The following is a 15,666-nucleotide window of genomic DNA, read 5'->3' on the forward strand; positions in this document are numbered from 1 at the left end:
GATAGATATAAAATTATAGAATCAAAATTTTTCAATTGAAATAGATCAGGCGACATTTAGGTGGTCAAAAATCGATTTTGAATTTCGAGTTATGAAATCTAGTTCGAGAAGGTCACGTCATCGTGTCGTTTGGAATAAATCGTTTCTGAAATTTGAGGGCAAGGAGTTGAGAAAGTTTGAAGGATGCACTCAGGGAAGCAATTTCAGTACCTTGTCTGACCACGTTAGGCTTCTACTACTTGTGGAACTTGGTAAACGAGACTTAGTAATGTTTACAGGTGTGGAAAGTTCTGTTTGAGTTTCTTGAGAATTTATAAGTATATATTGACAATCTTGTGTTTAAGATTGGAATTGTTGTTAGGATAATTGGAAATTTATCGAATTGGACGTTGAAAATTTACAATATTCTTAAGCATTTTTCGAAGATTAAATTTTTGTAACAGTGATTGAAAATTTTATCCATTTATTTTTATTATTATCTATTCTTTTTCGTATGATACATATAGACTTTCTTCTTTCAAAGAATATTAATTTAAAAAAGCATATAAAATTGATATAAAATTAGTAGAATTTCTCGAGGTCTTCTTCTTAAATTTTTGTAAATTCTTTGTAATTTTTTTTTTTTTTTTGAGAGAAAGAATCTTTTAAGTTTTGATAGAAAAATTGTCAGATATATAAATTTCTGATTCTCTATATTGAATTGAAACGTAAAAATAGATAACAAATATTATTGTTTCGTTTAAATAATTTTTATACAATTATTTTTTTTAACTTTTATAAAATTTCCAATTAAGTTACAGGTTAAAATTATACCTCAGCCAAGAATAATATTTTTTATTTCTTATTTTGCAGTAAGAAAACGCTCAGTACAAAGCGTCAAAGAAATGGAAAACATTTCCCAGCAAACCGACCCTTTCCAGAGATCCAACAACACGAAGGCAAGCATCTCTGAGTCGGATGCATTCGATATTATTTTCTAAAAGCGACGTCAGATATCAACGATCGGTGAGTGTCAATATACATATCTTTGTGCATGAATTAGTATTCAATTGGAATTGCAAATATCGAATAGAAATTTCTGAATTTCGAAATTCGATTTTTGAAATTTAAAAACAATAGAACTTTATCTATTTTCTTTAAAATTCGCTTAATTTAATATTTTTTTATTAATAATTTTTTTTATCAGAGTAATTATCTCGTAGAAATTAACCGTGATAAATTCTAATAAATTATCAATTTTTAATTGATAATCAATTTTTCTTAATTAACAAAACAGGAAGTCATTCTACATGAATATTGATTTAAATGAGTTTTTTTTTAATTTAAGCGAATTTTATGGAATATTTCATTCACAAGTGTTTCGAGAAATCAATCTTCAATTAATAATGAATATAAAGTTCTATATTTCTCCAAAGTAATTATACATTCATAAAATGGATCAAAATAAATCCTAAGTTTTTTTTTCCAATAGAAAGAATAATAATTTATTATTTTATATTGGATTTAAACATTTCTCGAATATAACTCGTCTTCAGATCATCGTTTTTCTCCATTCTAATTTTGAATGAGCCATTTTTCAATCATTCAAGAAACTTAGCTTGTTGATTGAAATTTCCACGCGATTATTCGAAGCGTAATTTATTTGGACGACACAGATGGACACAGTTAGTTAGATGCAGTTTCGAACAGTTGACGAGCGAGAGTTAGACAAACGATGTTCAACTTACACGTATCGTGTCCTCGTGCAAGATTGAATAGCTCATTCGTCTTATTTTATTGCGTTGAAGGTGGGAAATTCGTAGGGAATGTGGTCGACGAGTGTTCGAGCACGGTTAACTAATAACGAGAACCGGTGTTCTGAAGACTTTAAAGCCGATTAAACTGTCGTTTTAAATTATCGTTATTGTCGGTGAACGAGGCAGAGAGATGGCAACACGTTTGATTTCATAGTGTATTAGCACTGTTTCAATTTATTGGATAACGAAATCGTATAATTTTCGAGTCAAACGACAGACGAGAGTGGATAATGCGTTTAAAAGATTCGTGCGTTTATTTGTATAATAAATCGTGGATTACTTTTGTGCGATAAATTTGATTAAGAACATTCGATTAAACATTCGATAAAATTTTAGGGTAATTTTAAAAACGAGGATAATGAGATAAATGTTTGTGTAATCATGGAAATAATTTCGTTAAATATTGGATAGCAATTTGTTCCAGTTAGTTACCTAATAATTGAACGCAGTTAAGAGAATTATTTATTAGTTTGCCGTGAAGATTCTCGTAGATTTATGGCTAATGGAATTATATTTTGAGAATGTTAAGCTGAAAAGAGGAACGCAGCGTGCCTCGGTGTAGGTCAATCGATGTAAAGCTATTGAATTATTGCGCGATTATTTAATTCAATGATTTAAAAAAGAAAAAATTATGAATTAAAAATATTAGACATTGATAAACGTCGTTTGAAATCTTGTTTAAATGACAATTCGCATTTATTATTTATTATCATATTAAATTGAGACCCTTGAATAAACCGTCACGGTAAATTTATACGATGAGATTATATCAAGCGATATCTGAAATATAACATTGGCCGAGGGAGAATCGTATTAAACGATTCATAAATCATAGCTTTTAGAAACATGAAGACCTTTGTCAACTCCATTATACGAGGAAACATTGTACGGTTTCAACTTTCCCCGTTTCGAGCCACGATTTCCTTAATATACGTCAAAACATCTCGATTGATCAACCTCGTTTCGTTATAATGTTAAATTTCCAATCTAAATCGTGAAAAAGTTTATCATTTATCTCGCCATGTATCGTGAATCAGGGGAAAAATAATATCCCCTCCGGGAACCTCATTTAACTTCTTCTCAAACTTGTCACAATAACGGCATCTCGTTCTCGACGAAACAAATTTAATAAAAATCAGTCGAGCTAAGTTTCAGAAACTTCTTTCCCTCTCTCTCTCTCTCTCTCTCGTCAAACTCTTTGTCTACTTTCCCCCATTTATTCATTATATATCGCAGATCACAGTGCGAAAAATCTTCTTTGGAAACTGCATTAACTTTCTTCAGTCTTGTCCAACGCAGTATCCTTCTCGAAACAAATTAAATGAAAATTAGTCAAACCAAGTTTCAAAACTTGGAAAATCTTTTTCCACTTTTTTTTTCTCCCCCTCCGCGCCGAGAATCAATTTATTCTTTATATCGCACTTCGAGAAATAATGTCTTTATTTATCAGAAACTTGGTTAACTCTTGTCAATCTCGACCGTATAATATATCGTTCTCGACAATACAAACTTGATATAGAAAGAAAAATTTGTATTCGAAGAAAAGTCGAACAAAAATTTCAGTCAAACATCCGTCGAATATTTTTCTTTCTCTTTTTCTTTTCCTCCAACGAGAGACGAATAAGAAATAAGAGGGATAGGCGAAGAATGGAAGAGGAAATAATGGAAGGAAGAGGGAGAGAAGCTTCGAAACGTGGGAAACCGGTTTCTGGGAATCTTCGTTTCGACGATCGGCGACGATCGCCTCGTTTCAACTTCTCGATTCGGGCCGATTCTTATCGGGAATAAAGATGGAAAACGCTCGTCTTATTTCCAAGTTGGCGAGATCGTTCGGAAGTTTCTTAAGGGACGTTCGCGGTAAATAAACGCCAGTTGGCCGGCCGATCGTCGAGTGGAAACGAGATAGTCGAGTGGAAGTTTTTGTTTCGAATTTTAGAGGGTGCTCTCGAATATCCTCCCCTCGGTGCCCTTTCACGGAGAGAAAACTTTCCTCGAGGGAGGTCGGAGAGAAAATTTTCCAATCCCTGGCCCCGTAGGAAAAGTAGCCGTAAACCCGGTCTTCGATCGAGGCTGCAAGTCTCAACCTCTACTTCCATTTCCTTTCGGCCCTTTGTTTTTTTACTGCGATTGAAAGCGCACGTGCTGTTACGTTTGTTTGCCACAGTGGAGGGGAAATTTATGTCGAGGAAACGAAAGTAGAAAGATGAAAAGAACGGGAAAAGAATTGATAATTTTAAAGCAGTGAGGTCACACTCGAGATTATGGAAAAATAATGGACAAGTGTTTCTTTTGAGGAAGAAGAAGAATTTTGAAATTTGATACTCTTATAAATACTCTTTCGTATCCAATAATTATTTAAGAGAGGTATGACTGAATTTTTGATTTTCCAAAATTATTCCTTTATCTGTTCCTTTAGATTTAAATATTCATAAGTGAGATACGTTGATACACAGTTTCAAGTGGCGCCAGACCATCACTTAACGTTAGCATCCTTCATAGGAGACGTCTTGTCGATGATGTCTGTGCGTGACACTTCAAATTCTCTCCTCTGCTAGATGGTCTGTAATCTAACAGGCTGCCATCGTAATATAAACTGTATAACACATTCCGTGGCGCCAACCACTTGATATCCGTAAGTTAAGTGTCTATTATTCTTCTCTTTCAGGGTAATCTAGTGTTGTTTCAGATACTCTTCCGTTTGTCGTGAAAAATATTACTTTTGGAAAATTCTCTTTCAAATACTTTTTACATTTTTACGTCAAATTTTATTATTTGTCGAGACTTTTTGTTTTCTTCGATAATTTTATCCCTTCGATTTTTGAAACATCTTTTGAAATTACATTCAAATTAAAATTGGTATTTCGATAGATTCTCGCTCGCACAGTTTTATATCTCGTCTCTGTATTCTCTTCTGGAACCTCCCTCAGAAGTTTCGATCGACTCAGTACGCGATACTTAGCATGATTTGCTTATAAGTTGACAAACTTAGTCAGAGAAGCAGTCGGATAGTCGATATCGTGGGGGTGCATGGGAGAGGAACTCGAAAAGAGGAACTCTGATCTCTTGAGCTACACTTGGCCCCCATTTAACTCCCCTATGCGAACTAATTATTCGAAAAGCTTAGACCATGTTGCGTACAACGCGAATTGAACTATGAATTTCTTCATTTCGAGTATGGAATTCTTGATAACGTTATTTCCTAACTTTTTATAGATATCGATTTATCCTTGTTTCAAGAATTTAATCTAATTGTGTTGTACAATGTGTGAATAACGTGATGCTTTTTTTTAGAGATTTATTATAAATTTCTTGTTTGCCTGATAGAGCAGGGTTTCTCAATTCCAATGAGATTTAAAAATATTTAAAGTCCCTCTCGTTAAGTATTAAGTATTACATTCTATAAGAATTTAATTTTTATTTTACAAGTTCATGATCTAAATTGTTATAGAGATTTTCTTTCAAAATTTTATTTCAAAATTAAAGGATAAAATTTCAATTATTTAATGTTTCTCTTGAATCGTAAAAAAATGTTAAATAAAATATATTTGAACCGCGACAAAATATTTAAGTTATTTTTCAGAATTATTATGATAAAAATCGTTGAGGTGTAGAGTTGGAGAGATGAACAAAAAAAAAAAAGAAAGTTGAAAACACCGCAGTAATTAATAGAGACAGATAAAAGTGGAGAGAAATTTTTCGAGTAATAAAACGTTTGGATATTAAAGTATTCGGATGACATTATTACATTTCCATTTCTATACTTTTCTATATAAAGATTAAATATATATATATAACGCACGAGATACTTCGAATTTTTTTTTATTTTTCGAAAATGGAAAAAATAGAAACACGCGGGAGAGAAAAAGTTGAATTTTTTTTTTTTTTTATTCGAGAAACTATCGAGTGCAGATAATTTTCGCTAACTTGCTTCTAGATCTCGTTGAATTAAGCTCCCCAAGCTGCATTACGTCAAAATCCGTGGACGTATCATGGAATTAAGCAAGTCTGTGTTATGGTAGACGTAGATTGCAACGAAGTTATGCATGTGGTCCTTGTTTGGAGCGAGATTACGAAATATAGTTACTGGAATATAAAATCAGTTACCAAGCGGAATTAATCTTGTCATACAACTTGGGAATTTGGAACATTTAAGAGAAATATAATATGCTCGATAATTAAGATTTCTTGAAATTCTTTGCAGACGAGACGAGGTTCCTTTTTCTATTAAAAAAAAGTATTCTAACTCGTTGATTTTTTTGACCAGAACTTTTCATTCGTAAAGGTATATAAAAAATTGACTATATCATTTACAAGCAAACCATAAAAAAAATAACAAAAAATACGATCTTTAAACTATATTTCATGACCAAACCATTTTGTATTTTTTTTTTTTTTTATTTTCAAAATGGCATAAAGTTTCGATTAATACCTTCCTCTTCCATATTTTTTCGAACGTTTTATAATCTCATTATCGGTCATTCGTATCGCGCACAACTTTTTCGTCGTGCTAAAAAAAAATTTCCTTTTAACATCCACGTTCAGCGTTTACTCACGTTTCGTTGAACGCACCGTTCCTCCAAAGAACAGTGTGTCGCAGTTAGAATCGTAAGAGCTTTAACGATAAGACGCTTTGCATTATGACGCTTCTCTTCTCGCTGTTTCGCAATTCCATTGTCAATTATTCTTGGGAATATCATCTTTCTTCTTGTTCTCCGTTCTAAATTTTAAGAAAGGTCGATTTGTTATTAGATATCTCCTCGTCCATAATCAATGAAAGGAAAATCCTTTGGAGATTTTGCCTGCCCCTCCTCCTCCTCCCCATCCCATCCCTCCCACGTAATCGATCGTAGTCTCGAGTTTTCGAGCGAATCAGCTATTTCTCGAAAGGTTTTCGCCCGGAGGAATTTATTCGTCGCTGTCGGTTTCTCATCGATACTTTCGTTTCACTTTACGAGCACTTTGCCAGAAACTTGGTCTCCGGTGCAAGTCTCTGAAGTGCAAGGCGAAAAGCGGATTAAAATAGAGGGGAGGGGGAGGAGGGGGAGGAGGAGGAAGAGGAGGAGGAGGTTTACTCGTAAATTTGATTATAAATTTAAAAGCAATGGAATCGAGGTGCTCGATACACTAAGCCGATTGGAAAAATATGAGAGAAGACGGTATAATTATGGCATCGGGTCTGAAGTTGTGCGATCGTGATCCTAAGTTTAAAATAAACTTTTCAAAAGTTTTATTTTCACAATGAAAATTTTTCGAAAATTAAATGATTGTTAATTAATGGTTAAATATCGAAGAAATTTTGTTCTATTCTTAAACGATTGATAGCGATAAATATTTCTGTCGAGATATTTTTTTAAATCTATTTTCCGAAAAAAAAAAATTTATTTTTCTGGGTACACGGTACACGAGATGGAATATGATCGAAATTAACAACGGTGAAATTGAACAATCTTCGTTAAGCGGTTCACCCAATATTTTTCGCTTCGACATGAAGTTGTTTTTATTTATTTTTTTGTTTTTCTTTTTTTTTATTGGTTATTTGATTTCGTTTTTTCGTTAGCCAATTCTTTATTTTTAGTAACTGTAACTGGAAAAATTGAAACAATAGTTCGTGAACGCTTATACGATTTTATTTTCCACTATACAGAATACATTTAAATTGCTACGAATTTATAGAAGTTTAAACTGATCATAAATTTTATCATATTTTCGCATTTTCGTGCGAAAATCATCGTGGTGAAAATTTTTATCGAACTTGGACCAGAGTTAGCTAGAATCGTGACAACATAGATCATAAAATCGTTTCCCAAGGAAATTTTCAATCAAGGACCTAGTTTTCGACTGGAAAAAATCGCCATATTTTCCTGGAGGTATAAAATTTTCACAAGAAGCATCGATCACAAGGACGAATTGGCCGTTACGTCGCGATCCGACTCGATAAAGCACCGGCACGAAATTGCTCGAATGTAAACATGAAATCGACTCACGGAATCGCAAAGCGTTTTTATCTCCTCTCCCTTCTCTCCCCGACGAAAAAAGGAAAAAAAATGTTTTTGTTCGGTGAAAACGTAATTGCATGTTGCTTCAGAATTTTTTGAGAGGGCTTTTCTACCTGGTTTATCGAGTTAAATACGAACCTTCACTTCTCTGTGAAAGGAAGTTTAGAAGGGATGGATAGAAATGAAAGAGGGAGGATAAGGGAGGGAGAAGATAAATTTTGAGAAATGGTTTAAATAAATAGGGAGAAGATAAAAAATAGGGAGTATTAAAAAGGGATGGAAATGCGTGATTCACTTTAAAATGGAGGAAAAATGGCCGATGAAAAATGGTGGATCTTCCACCAAGGTTTTTTTTTACCAAGGGAAAGAAAAAATCGCGGTAAATACTTTTCTCTTTTTTCTCTTTCTTTCTCCTCAAGAATTGGCCCGTCTGGTTCCATTAAATTGGACGCACGAAAATCTACATCTTTCCTTGTAAAAAGTAATATAGACTCTTTGTTCTCTGGCCAAGATTGGAATCGAAAAATGAATGTCGTGACGACTTTAACTCTTATTTGATCTTTATCCGCAAAAAATTTCAGACTTATGAATTTTAAAGGAAGGAAGAAACGACGAAGAGTTATTAAAAAATCTCGCAATAATAAATTCATCTTTCCCTCTGTGTTTTTTAAACGAATTTCTTGAATCTTTGAATTAATCGATACTTGGCCTGGCCATAACTAGTATTATTCTACTTGATCGTGATGACCCTGTTCCACCCGTCCGATCCGTTATTGTCTATTCAACTTGGCGGACCATATCTGTTCTGTACTACTTGTTTTGACATACGACGCCCCCATTGTTCTCGCCCGACTACATTGTTCCACTTTTCTGGTAATGATAATACTCGATTATTAGAATTACAATACTTAATTACAATCGCAATACGCAAAGATCTGTCGAACATATCGATATTTCGCTTATATATAAATCTTTTTTTTTTTTTTTTGACTCAACGTTCGTGTTTTAAATTGTTGCATGTATCTTACGAATTAACATTTCTTATTATAGATTCGAGATAATTTCCCGGAACGCGAGTTTATCTTCCAATGCAAGAAGTATATATTTTCCAGCAACGAAAGTACAAAGATTAAACAGGAACGCGGTAAAATTTATCTTTACCCGTTCCCAAGCCGTGAATCATTACTCACGCAAAGTTTCTTAATATACTGGAAAGTTTTATGGAGATAAATAAAAGGCGGTCGTTGTCCCATGAAAACCGCATGTTCGAGCACGCTCAACTTTAAATTGACTCGTACTACTGTACGAGTGGCGAGTGTCCCTCGATGCGATGTCATATTCTCCTTTCGACGCGTGTCGAAAATTTTGAATTTTCAGAGCGTCGCGTTCGTTCAAGGGAAATGAGACGGAAGAGGCAAGAGGGAATTCGATTTTTTTTTTCTTCACTCGTCTGACCCATTTTTTTTTTTTTTTTTTTTAGGGAAAAAACAAAATCTGAGATTCACGACTCAAAAGGGATAGGGATTCGAGTAGGAACGATAATAGAAATTCCAGTCTCGTGGCGGAAAATTTCCAGGCCAGGACGGGAACAAACGGGGTGTTTCCTTTTTCAAGGGCCAATCTATTTTTTAAGCTACATTTTCCCCCTTCCAACCCGTGGCCCATAAAGTTTTTCGAGCCCTCGTGGTGCTTTGGTGAAATGGATTCTACATTATAGCGATCATCCCGAGGTGTGTCGATAACACGGCCTCGATCCCATTGAGATATTAGAGGCAATTTTCTCCTGGTCTTCCTCGTTTTTCCCTTCTCTTTTCCCTTCCCTTCTAAAATATACATATCTCTTTCAATATAGATGCATTCGACGCATTCCATTAAGAGACGCGTAGTTTCTCAGAGAAACCGACGACGGATCACCGATGCTGCTATCTTCTTGTGTCCTTTTTCTGACTATTTGTTTTATTTTCCAGGTGATATCAAGAAAATGTATTCATTTTTTATGCGACAGGAGTTCACAAGAAACGAAAGAAAAGCGATGACAGAATTATCGAAGATATGTCTCTGAAAATTGAGAATTACATTTGTGAAACGTAAGAATATTTTTATTGTATTGTTTGATTTCGTTGTGCTTGTGAAAATTCGTCTTTTTTTTCAGATCCATTGAAAAAAAAATTTTTGGAATAAATTTAATTGTATTGTGTAGATCACATAAATAACCATATAAAAAATATTAAAAACGCAAGTTTTACATCATCAGAAATTTACATACAAGAAGAAATTTTGGATTTAATCCATCCTGCAGGAAAATTTGATTCGACAAATTGTACATTCTGCGTTGTATAACTTTTAATCCAGTGACACAATTGATTTCCAATCGATCTTTTATTCTCAAAAAAACAATTAATCCCAATCGAAGCATCACACGTTTATTCCACTCGATTCGATCTAATTCGTACACTAATTTACCTTCGTAATTTTATTTTCGTTTCGAATAATTTAATCCTCTTTCGTGTAATTTCCCACAAATCGGAATTATCGACGAATGCATCGTTTCTGAACAATTCTTCATCCTTCTCGAAATCTTTTATTCTTCTTTTCGCGAGAAATAATTTAAAATTTACGCTTCGATACTTTCCGCGACGAAATATGACATCTTTTTTTTTTCTTCTATTAATCACCAACAGAAATCTTGTCTGCATTTGGAAAGACTTCAAACGCGGACGCGATTTTCATCGATCTCTTCTACGATTCTCCTCGTTACGATTCACTTTGATCGAACTTTGACCTTAATGAAATTATCCTTCAAGGCCGATTTCTCTTCCTCATTTTTCTTCCTCCTGATAAATCGATATTTCGTGACCCATTTACACGCCCTACCTCGTGAAACATTATTCTCCTGTCATCAAATCAGGCTGGCTTGTGAATTTATCGCTGACTTGCATATATTCAACTCGCGACAAATTTGCCATAAGATATCAGATACGAAATTGTGACACGTTGGCCACAATGAGCAGAGAGAAATAGAGTGTGCGTCATTTTATGTTTTATTTTTGTAGTTGTAAATTCAAATTGTCTATCGGAGCATACCGGAACATTGTTCATTTCCAACATGCAGCGATGAAAGGTTAAAGGGAAGAGCCATTGGAATAATTCCAAAAAAGGGGAATGCTTTTATTATTTTGGACTTTCTAATGATATATTGATCGCGATATTATTCCGTTTATTTTACTTGTTCCAATAGTATTTCATTTTCGAATTTTGAAATAATTAATATTTGTTAAATTTAATTGCAATTAAATATTGTCTCGTGTGAAATACAAGGGGAGAGAAACGCTCGATAAATTTAAAGATATAAGAGAGAAAATTTGCAATGTCGAAATTTATTTGTTAATTATTATATTTTATTTTAAATTTATAAGGAGGGCGATAAATATTTGTCGAATTAATCATAATAAAATATACTTGGTGTATTGTTCACCGCGTGTGAAATATGAGGTGTGGATGTTCGATAAATTGAAAGATGTATGCAAGTAAATTTGCATACTGTAAACGCAGCGCATGGATGTCGAAATTGTGGTGTAGGAGTCGATGAGAATACTTGATAAGGTCAAGAAGTTAGTAGAGGCAGCGAGGGATACTGTCCCTCAACAATTCCAACAAATGGGAATGAACGAAATTGCAAAAAATTCGCATAATCATCAACCTTGTATCGTAGTTTATGTTGCGATTGCACACAGGGATATAAAGAAACGGCTAAAAGTGATAAGAGGAAAATATAGTGCGCGACCAAAGGAAGTAAAAAAAAAAAAGAGTACCGTGAAAACATCAACCTGAACGAAAATATGAAAAAGAAGAAAAAAGCTCGATTTTGAGGAAGAATATTCTCGGATGAAAAATATATTTTTTTAACGTATAATGTAATAATTGATCGATAAAATTCTTCTCTCGTGAAAATAAAAGGGCGAAATCAAAGTTGAAATTTATTTATTTATTTTCAAACAAGAGAACTCGAGAGAAATTCGATCTTTATTTGCCAAAAAAACAACAAGTCGAAGGAACGGTATAGTTGGAAACAAAGTATGAAGTAATGCGAGATATTTGATACGAAACTTTGCTTTTGAGGCTAATAAAATCGATCTCAATTTTTTTACCAGCGAAAAAGTTTCAACTTGCTTTCCCTTCTTTTATTTATTTTCCAACCTCGAGTCTATCTCGATTCTACCTCTTTTCCATTTTTGTTATCGTATTTCTCTTTTTAGCTCGATAAATCGATTTTTTTAGCTTTTCAAGTCGATGGTTTTTTTTTTTTTTTATTTTATCATATTTCTCGTCCATTGATTTTTTTGTTTCTTGTTAAATAAAACATATTATACCGTGAACATAACACAAATCAAATATTATTATTATTATACACACACATTTATTTTATATATACATTTATATATACACACATACACACACAAGAGTGGACACGATTTACGATTAATATCCAACCTCGATGACATCAAATCACTATTTGCTTTCACGAAATGAATAATAAACACAATTCAAACGTAATGATAGATTCATATAAAAAAAGAAAAAACCGTGGATTGAAGTGGATGATACGAAATAAATATCGATACAATTCGTACACGTACAAAAAAAAGGACAATTTGACAATTGTAACATTTCTTTGAAATCGTCGTGGAATCGATACATTGATTTATCACGTGTAATATAAACGACACGAAGCAAATAAATACAAGAGTAAGATGAAACGTAAGCTTTAAGATTGATGTTTCTTCCGATCTCTAACGTTTTAATTAGGCTAATTTATTAGGGTAAGTAACTGGGGCCCACTATGAACAGTTTGGGGATGACGTTCGTCACGAAACGGGTCACGCGACTAACGTGTCCGTTAATTGCTTACACGGGCTCAAGTTTATGTCAGGTCAACAGCTTAAGGGGCTAAGTCGCTGAAAGCGCGCTTAATTGCCCAAGTTGCGATAATTCCTGACTTCCTTAATTGCAGAAACATGATTCAAACGAGCGGAAGTGAACTTTCTACGAAAGATGTTGGGATCGAGACGAAGAGATTTACCTGATTTATCTTCGATTGTTGATTACCCAATTGCAGTACAAAAAATTTTAATAATTAATCGGATTAACGAGATTCGTTTTATCCAGAAATACTTACGTGAAAGCACAGAATTGGGAAATTTAACCAATATGTCAAAAAAAAAAATACGTAAGTAAAATTTTAATCAATGTAAAATTTGATGAATGGAGTGTAATATTAGGATCTTTCGAATAGGAATAAATAACAATTAAGAAAAACTGAAGAAATAGTAACACAGGAAATAGAGTCTCAACTTTCGAATTTGATGAGAATCGTAGATATCTCGAATCCCAATTATTCTTTCGATTCCCACACGAGAAAAAGAGGGCAAAAATCAATATTCTATAGTCAATAAAATATTCAGTCCAATCTGAATTGTCAATCGTCATACGCTTGAGATCAAACACCACTTTCGATAAAAATAAAAACCTGTTCCAATACACCAAGAACACTTGATTGTCATCTTAACGATCTCCCTTTAGAAATAATTCCCGCCAATTATTAAAGCGGTTAACGATGCAGAGAGATCACAAAGCGGTCCAACATTTGTATTCTTCTCAAAGAATGTGTTCTCGATTCGTCGATGTTTTGTCAACATTCAGAGAGACGAGTGAGCGTACAAATGTCCATCCAACCGAGTAACGAGCGTAAGTCCACGAGCGAAGCTTCAAAGCGGTCGTTAAATTCTCTTTTCAGCGCACAAACTGCACACGCGTATATTTAAAAATTTTAAATATTTCAGTGGCACCGATATAATCCTTTGATGGTCTTTTGATGAACAGGGAGAGGGTGGGGCCATGATGCGCTCGATTCATTAGATCTCTCTGCCAACCACTGTTCTGTCAATGGATAGCGTATCCGCACGCGAACGTACATGTGTTCATGTGCGTGCAGGATGTGCCCGGAGCGTGGAACTCTGTGCATCGAGTCAAGATTTACATATATGATTCAGCTTAGTAATATTAACTGTATGCATGAGAGCGGAACTCCTGTTTCTGATCATCCATGAGAGTTAATTTAACGTGTATATAGTGTGTATATAGAGCGTGTGTCGACGTATCCCGATGTATTGAGACGGGGATTAATTAAGTTGCGAATAATAAATTTTAACTCTGGTTATTAGAGGCTAGATTAATTTCATCCGAAGCTAGTTTATTGAACGCTTTGAAAGGAAAGATTCGTCGCTCTCAAGTTCGTGTAAGTAATGTGTAAAATAATTTCAATTTATTTGGAACTATCCAATGAAAATGGAAATAGATAATAGATCTATTTTAATTTCAGTGATTGAAATTCGTGTAAGTAATGTGTAAAATAATTTCAATTTATTTGAAATTATCCAATGAAAATGGAAATAGATAATAGATCTATTTTAATTTCAGTGATTGGAATTTAAAGAAAATATTAAAAAAAGAAGTAATGCGAATCTGAAAAATATATCTAGAAACGTCCCCAATAATACTCTGGACAAATTAACTTAACAAGTTCCCTTACAACTTCTAATTAAAAAAGGAGAAAAAAAGCTACTCCGCTGTTTCGTGTTTCAATAACGCACGAGTTAATTATCCCCTTCGATCCAAGCGGGTTTCCAGAGAAAGTGCTCAAAACCGTTTCCACTTGCATTCACGAGTCATTGTCCTTCACCTGTATCAAATTGTACAAGGGAAACCACATCCCATCGAAATTGTGGCATCGAAACTTCTCTTCTCGAAGATACTCGAGGAATCGATCCTTGACCTTGCGCACATTGTGCCTTCCTCGCTTATTTCGTGATCATCTCTCGTTCGTGTATAGGATTATTTTGGATCAGAAAAAGTAGTTTGAACCCATCAAAAACAAATTTATTAAAAGTTACGCTGCGTTATAAAATTTTTAATTCTAGAGCTCGTGAATCGTTCATCGACGACATGGATATAATATCATGGAATATGAGAATTTTGTTTTTTGTTTTTTATAATTGATTAACGAGTCGCCTTCTTGGCTTGATCGAGGATTGATTAATATTTATTGAAACGAATTGTCGATGAATCGTGTGATGATTAATTATATTTCGTTTGGATATTGTAATGGAGAAACACTTTGATATATGAAAAAGAAATGTATTTTTTTCAATTTTTGATTGTTATTTCTTCCAGAGTTAGAATTGTTTGAAATATAATTTTTTAGTAGAATAATTGATATCTTCTCAAAAGAATATCGAATATTGGAGATTGTGATTAAAATTATAATTCTTTTTTATTGTCAGCATAAAATATCAAAAATAATTTCATCATTCTATTAGTTATTACGTTCAACTTGTGACTAAAATTACAATTCTTTTTTGAGAATATTGTCAGAATAAAATATAAAAATAATTTCGTCATTCTTGTGATTAAAATTCACATGGGGTACATGAATTCTATTCACGAGAGATTGAACCGTACGTGAAAAAATTCATGTTTCAACATCGAGATAACTTTTCTTTAGAAATCTATTAGAATCTTTTTTCCAATACTAAATTTACTAAAAATTTGAATCAACGTTCTTTCTAATTTTATATTTCCCTCTTTGATCATCATCATGTTATTCAAATTGGAGAATTTTATAAAATTCTCGTGTAAGCAATTCCAATTCGATTTTAATAAAATTTTCACGATATTTTATAAATCGTCTTCTAGAAAAGAGATAAAAAGGAGAGTTGTATCGTCATTGTGAATAATTTATTCACGAGAGAAAGACAGTGAGCGGATATCCTGCAACATTTATCTGTTCACACTTGGCGAAAATAAGGAGGGAGGAA

General features: G+C 33.5%; 2 protein-coding genes and 1 long non-coding RNA gene across 6 annotated transcripts in view; 2 read left to right on the forward strand and 1 right to left on the reverse strand.

Moving 5' to 3' along the window:
• LOC411843 (COP9 signalosome complex subunit 7b) overlaps positions 1 to 1,005 on the forward strand; it is a 184,897-nt gene extending 183,892 nt beyond the window's left edge. Inside the window, exon 5 of the mRNA XM_026444827.1 lies at positions 853 to 1,005. Coding sequence (XP_026300612.1) covers positions 853 to 980 — 128 coding nt within the window. The 3' untranslated portion in view covers positions 981 to 1,005. The remainder of the gene's footprint in view (positions 1 to 852) is intronic.
• Glurb (metabotropic glutamate receptor B) overlaps positions 1 to 15,666 on the reverse strand; it is a 256,855-nt gene that overhangs the window by 179,068 nt on the left and 62,121 nt on the right. The gene's annotated exons all lie outside the window — the stretch shown is intronic.
• Positions 12,176 to 14,036, forward strand: LOC107965433. The gene is made up of 3 exons (XR_003305998.1): positions 12,176 to 13,019; positions 13,086 to 13,537; positions 13,633 to 14,036. It is a non-coding gene; the product is annotated as an uncharacterized LOC107965433 (long non-coding RNA).

This window comes from Apis mellifera, linkage group LG13, assembly GCF_003254395.2.
Source record: "Apis mellifera strain DH4 linkage group LG13, Amel_HAv3.1, whole genome shotgun sequence".
Taxonomy (NCBI): Eukaryota; Metazoa; Arthropoda; class Insecta; order Hymenoptera; family Apidae; genus Apis; species Apis mellifera.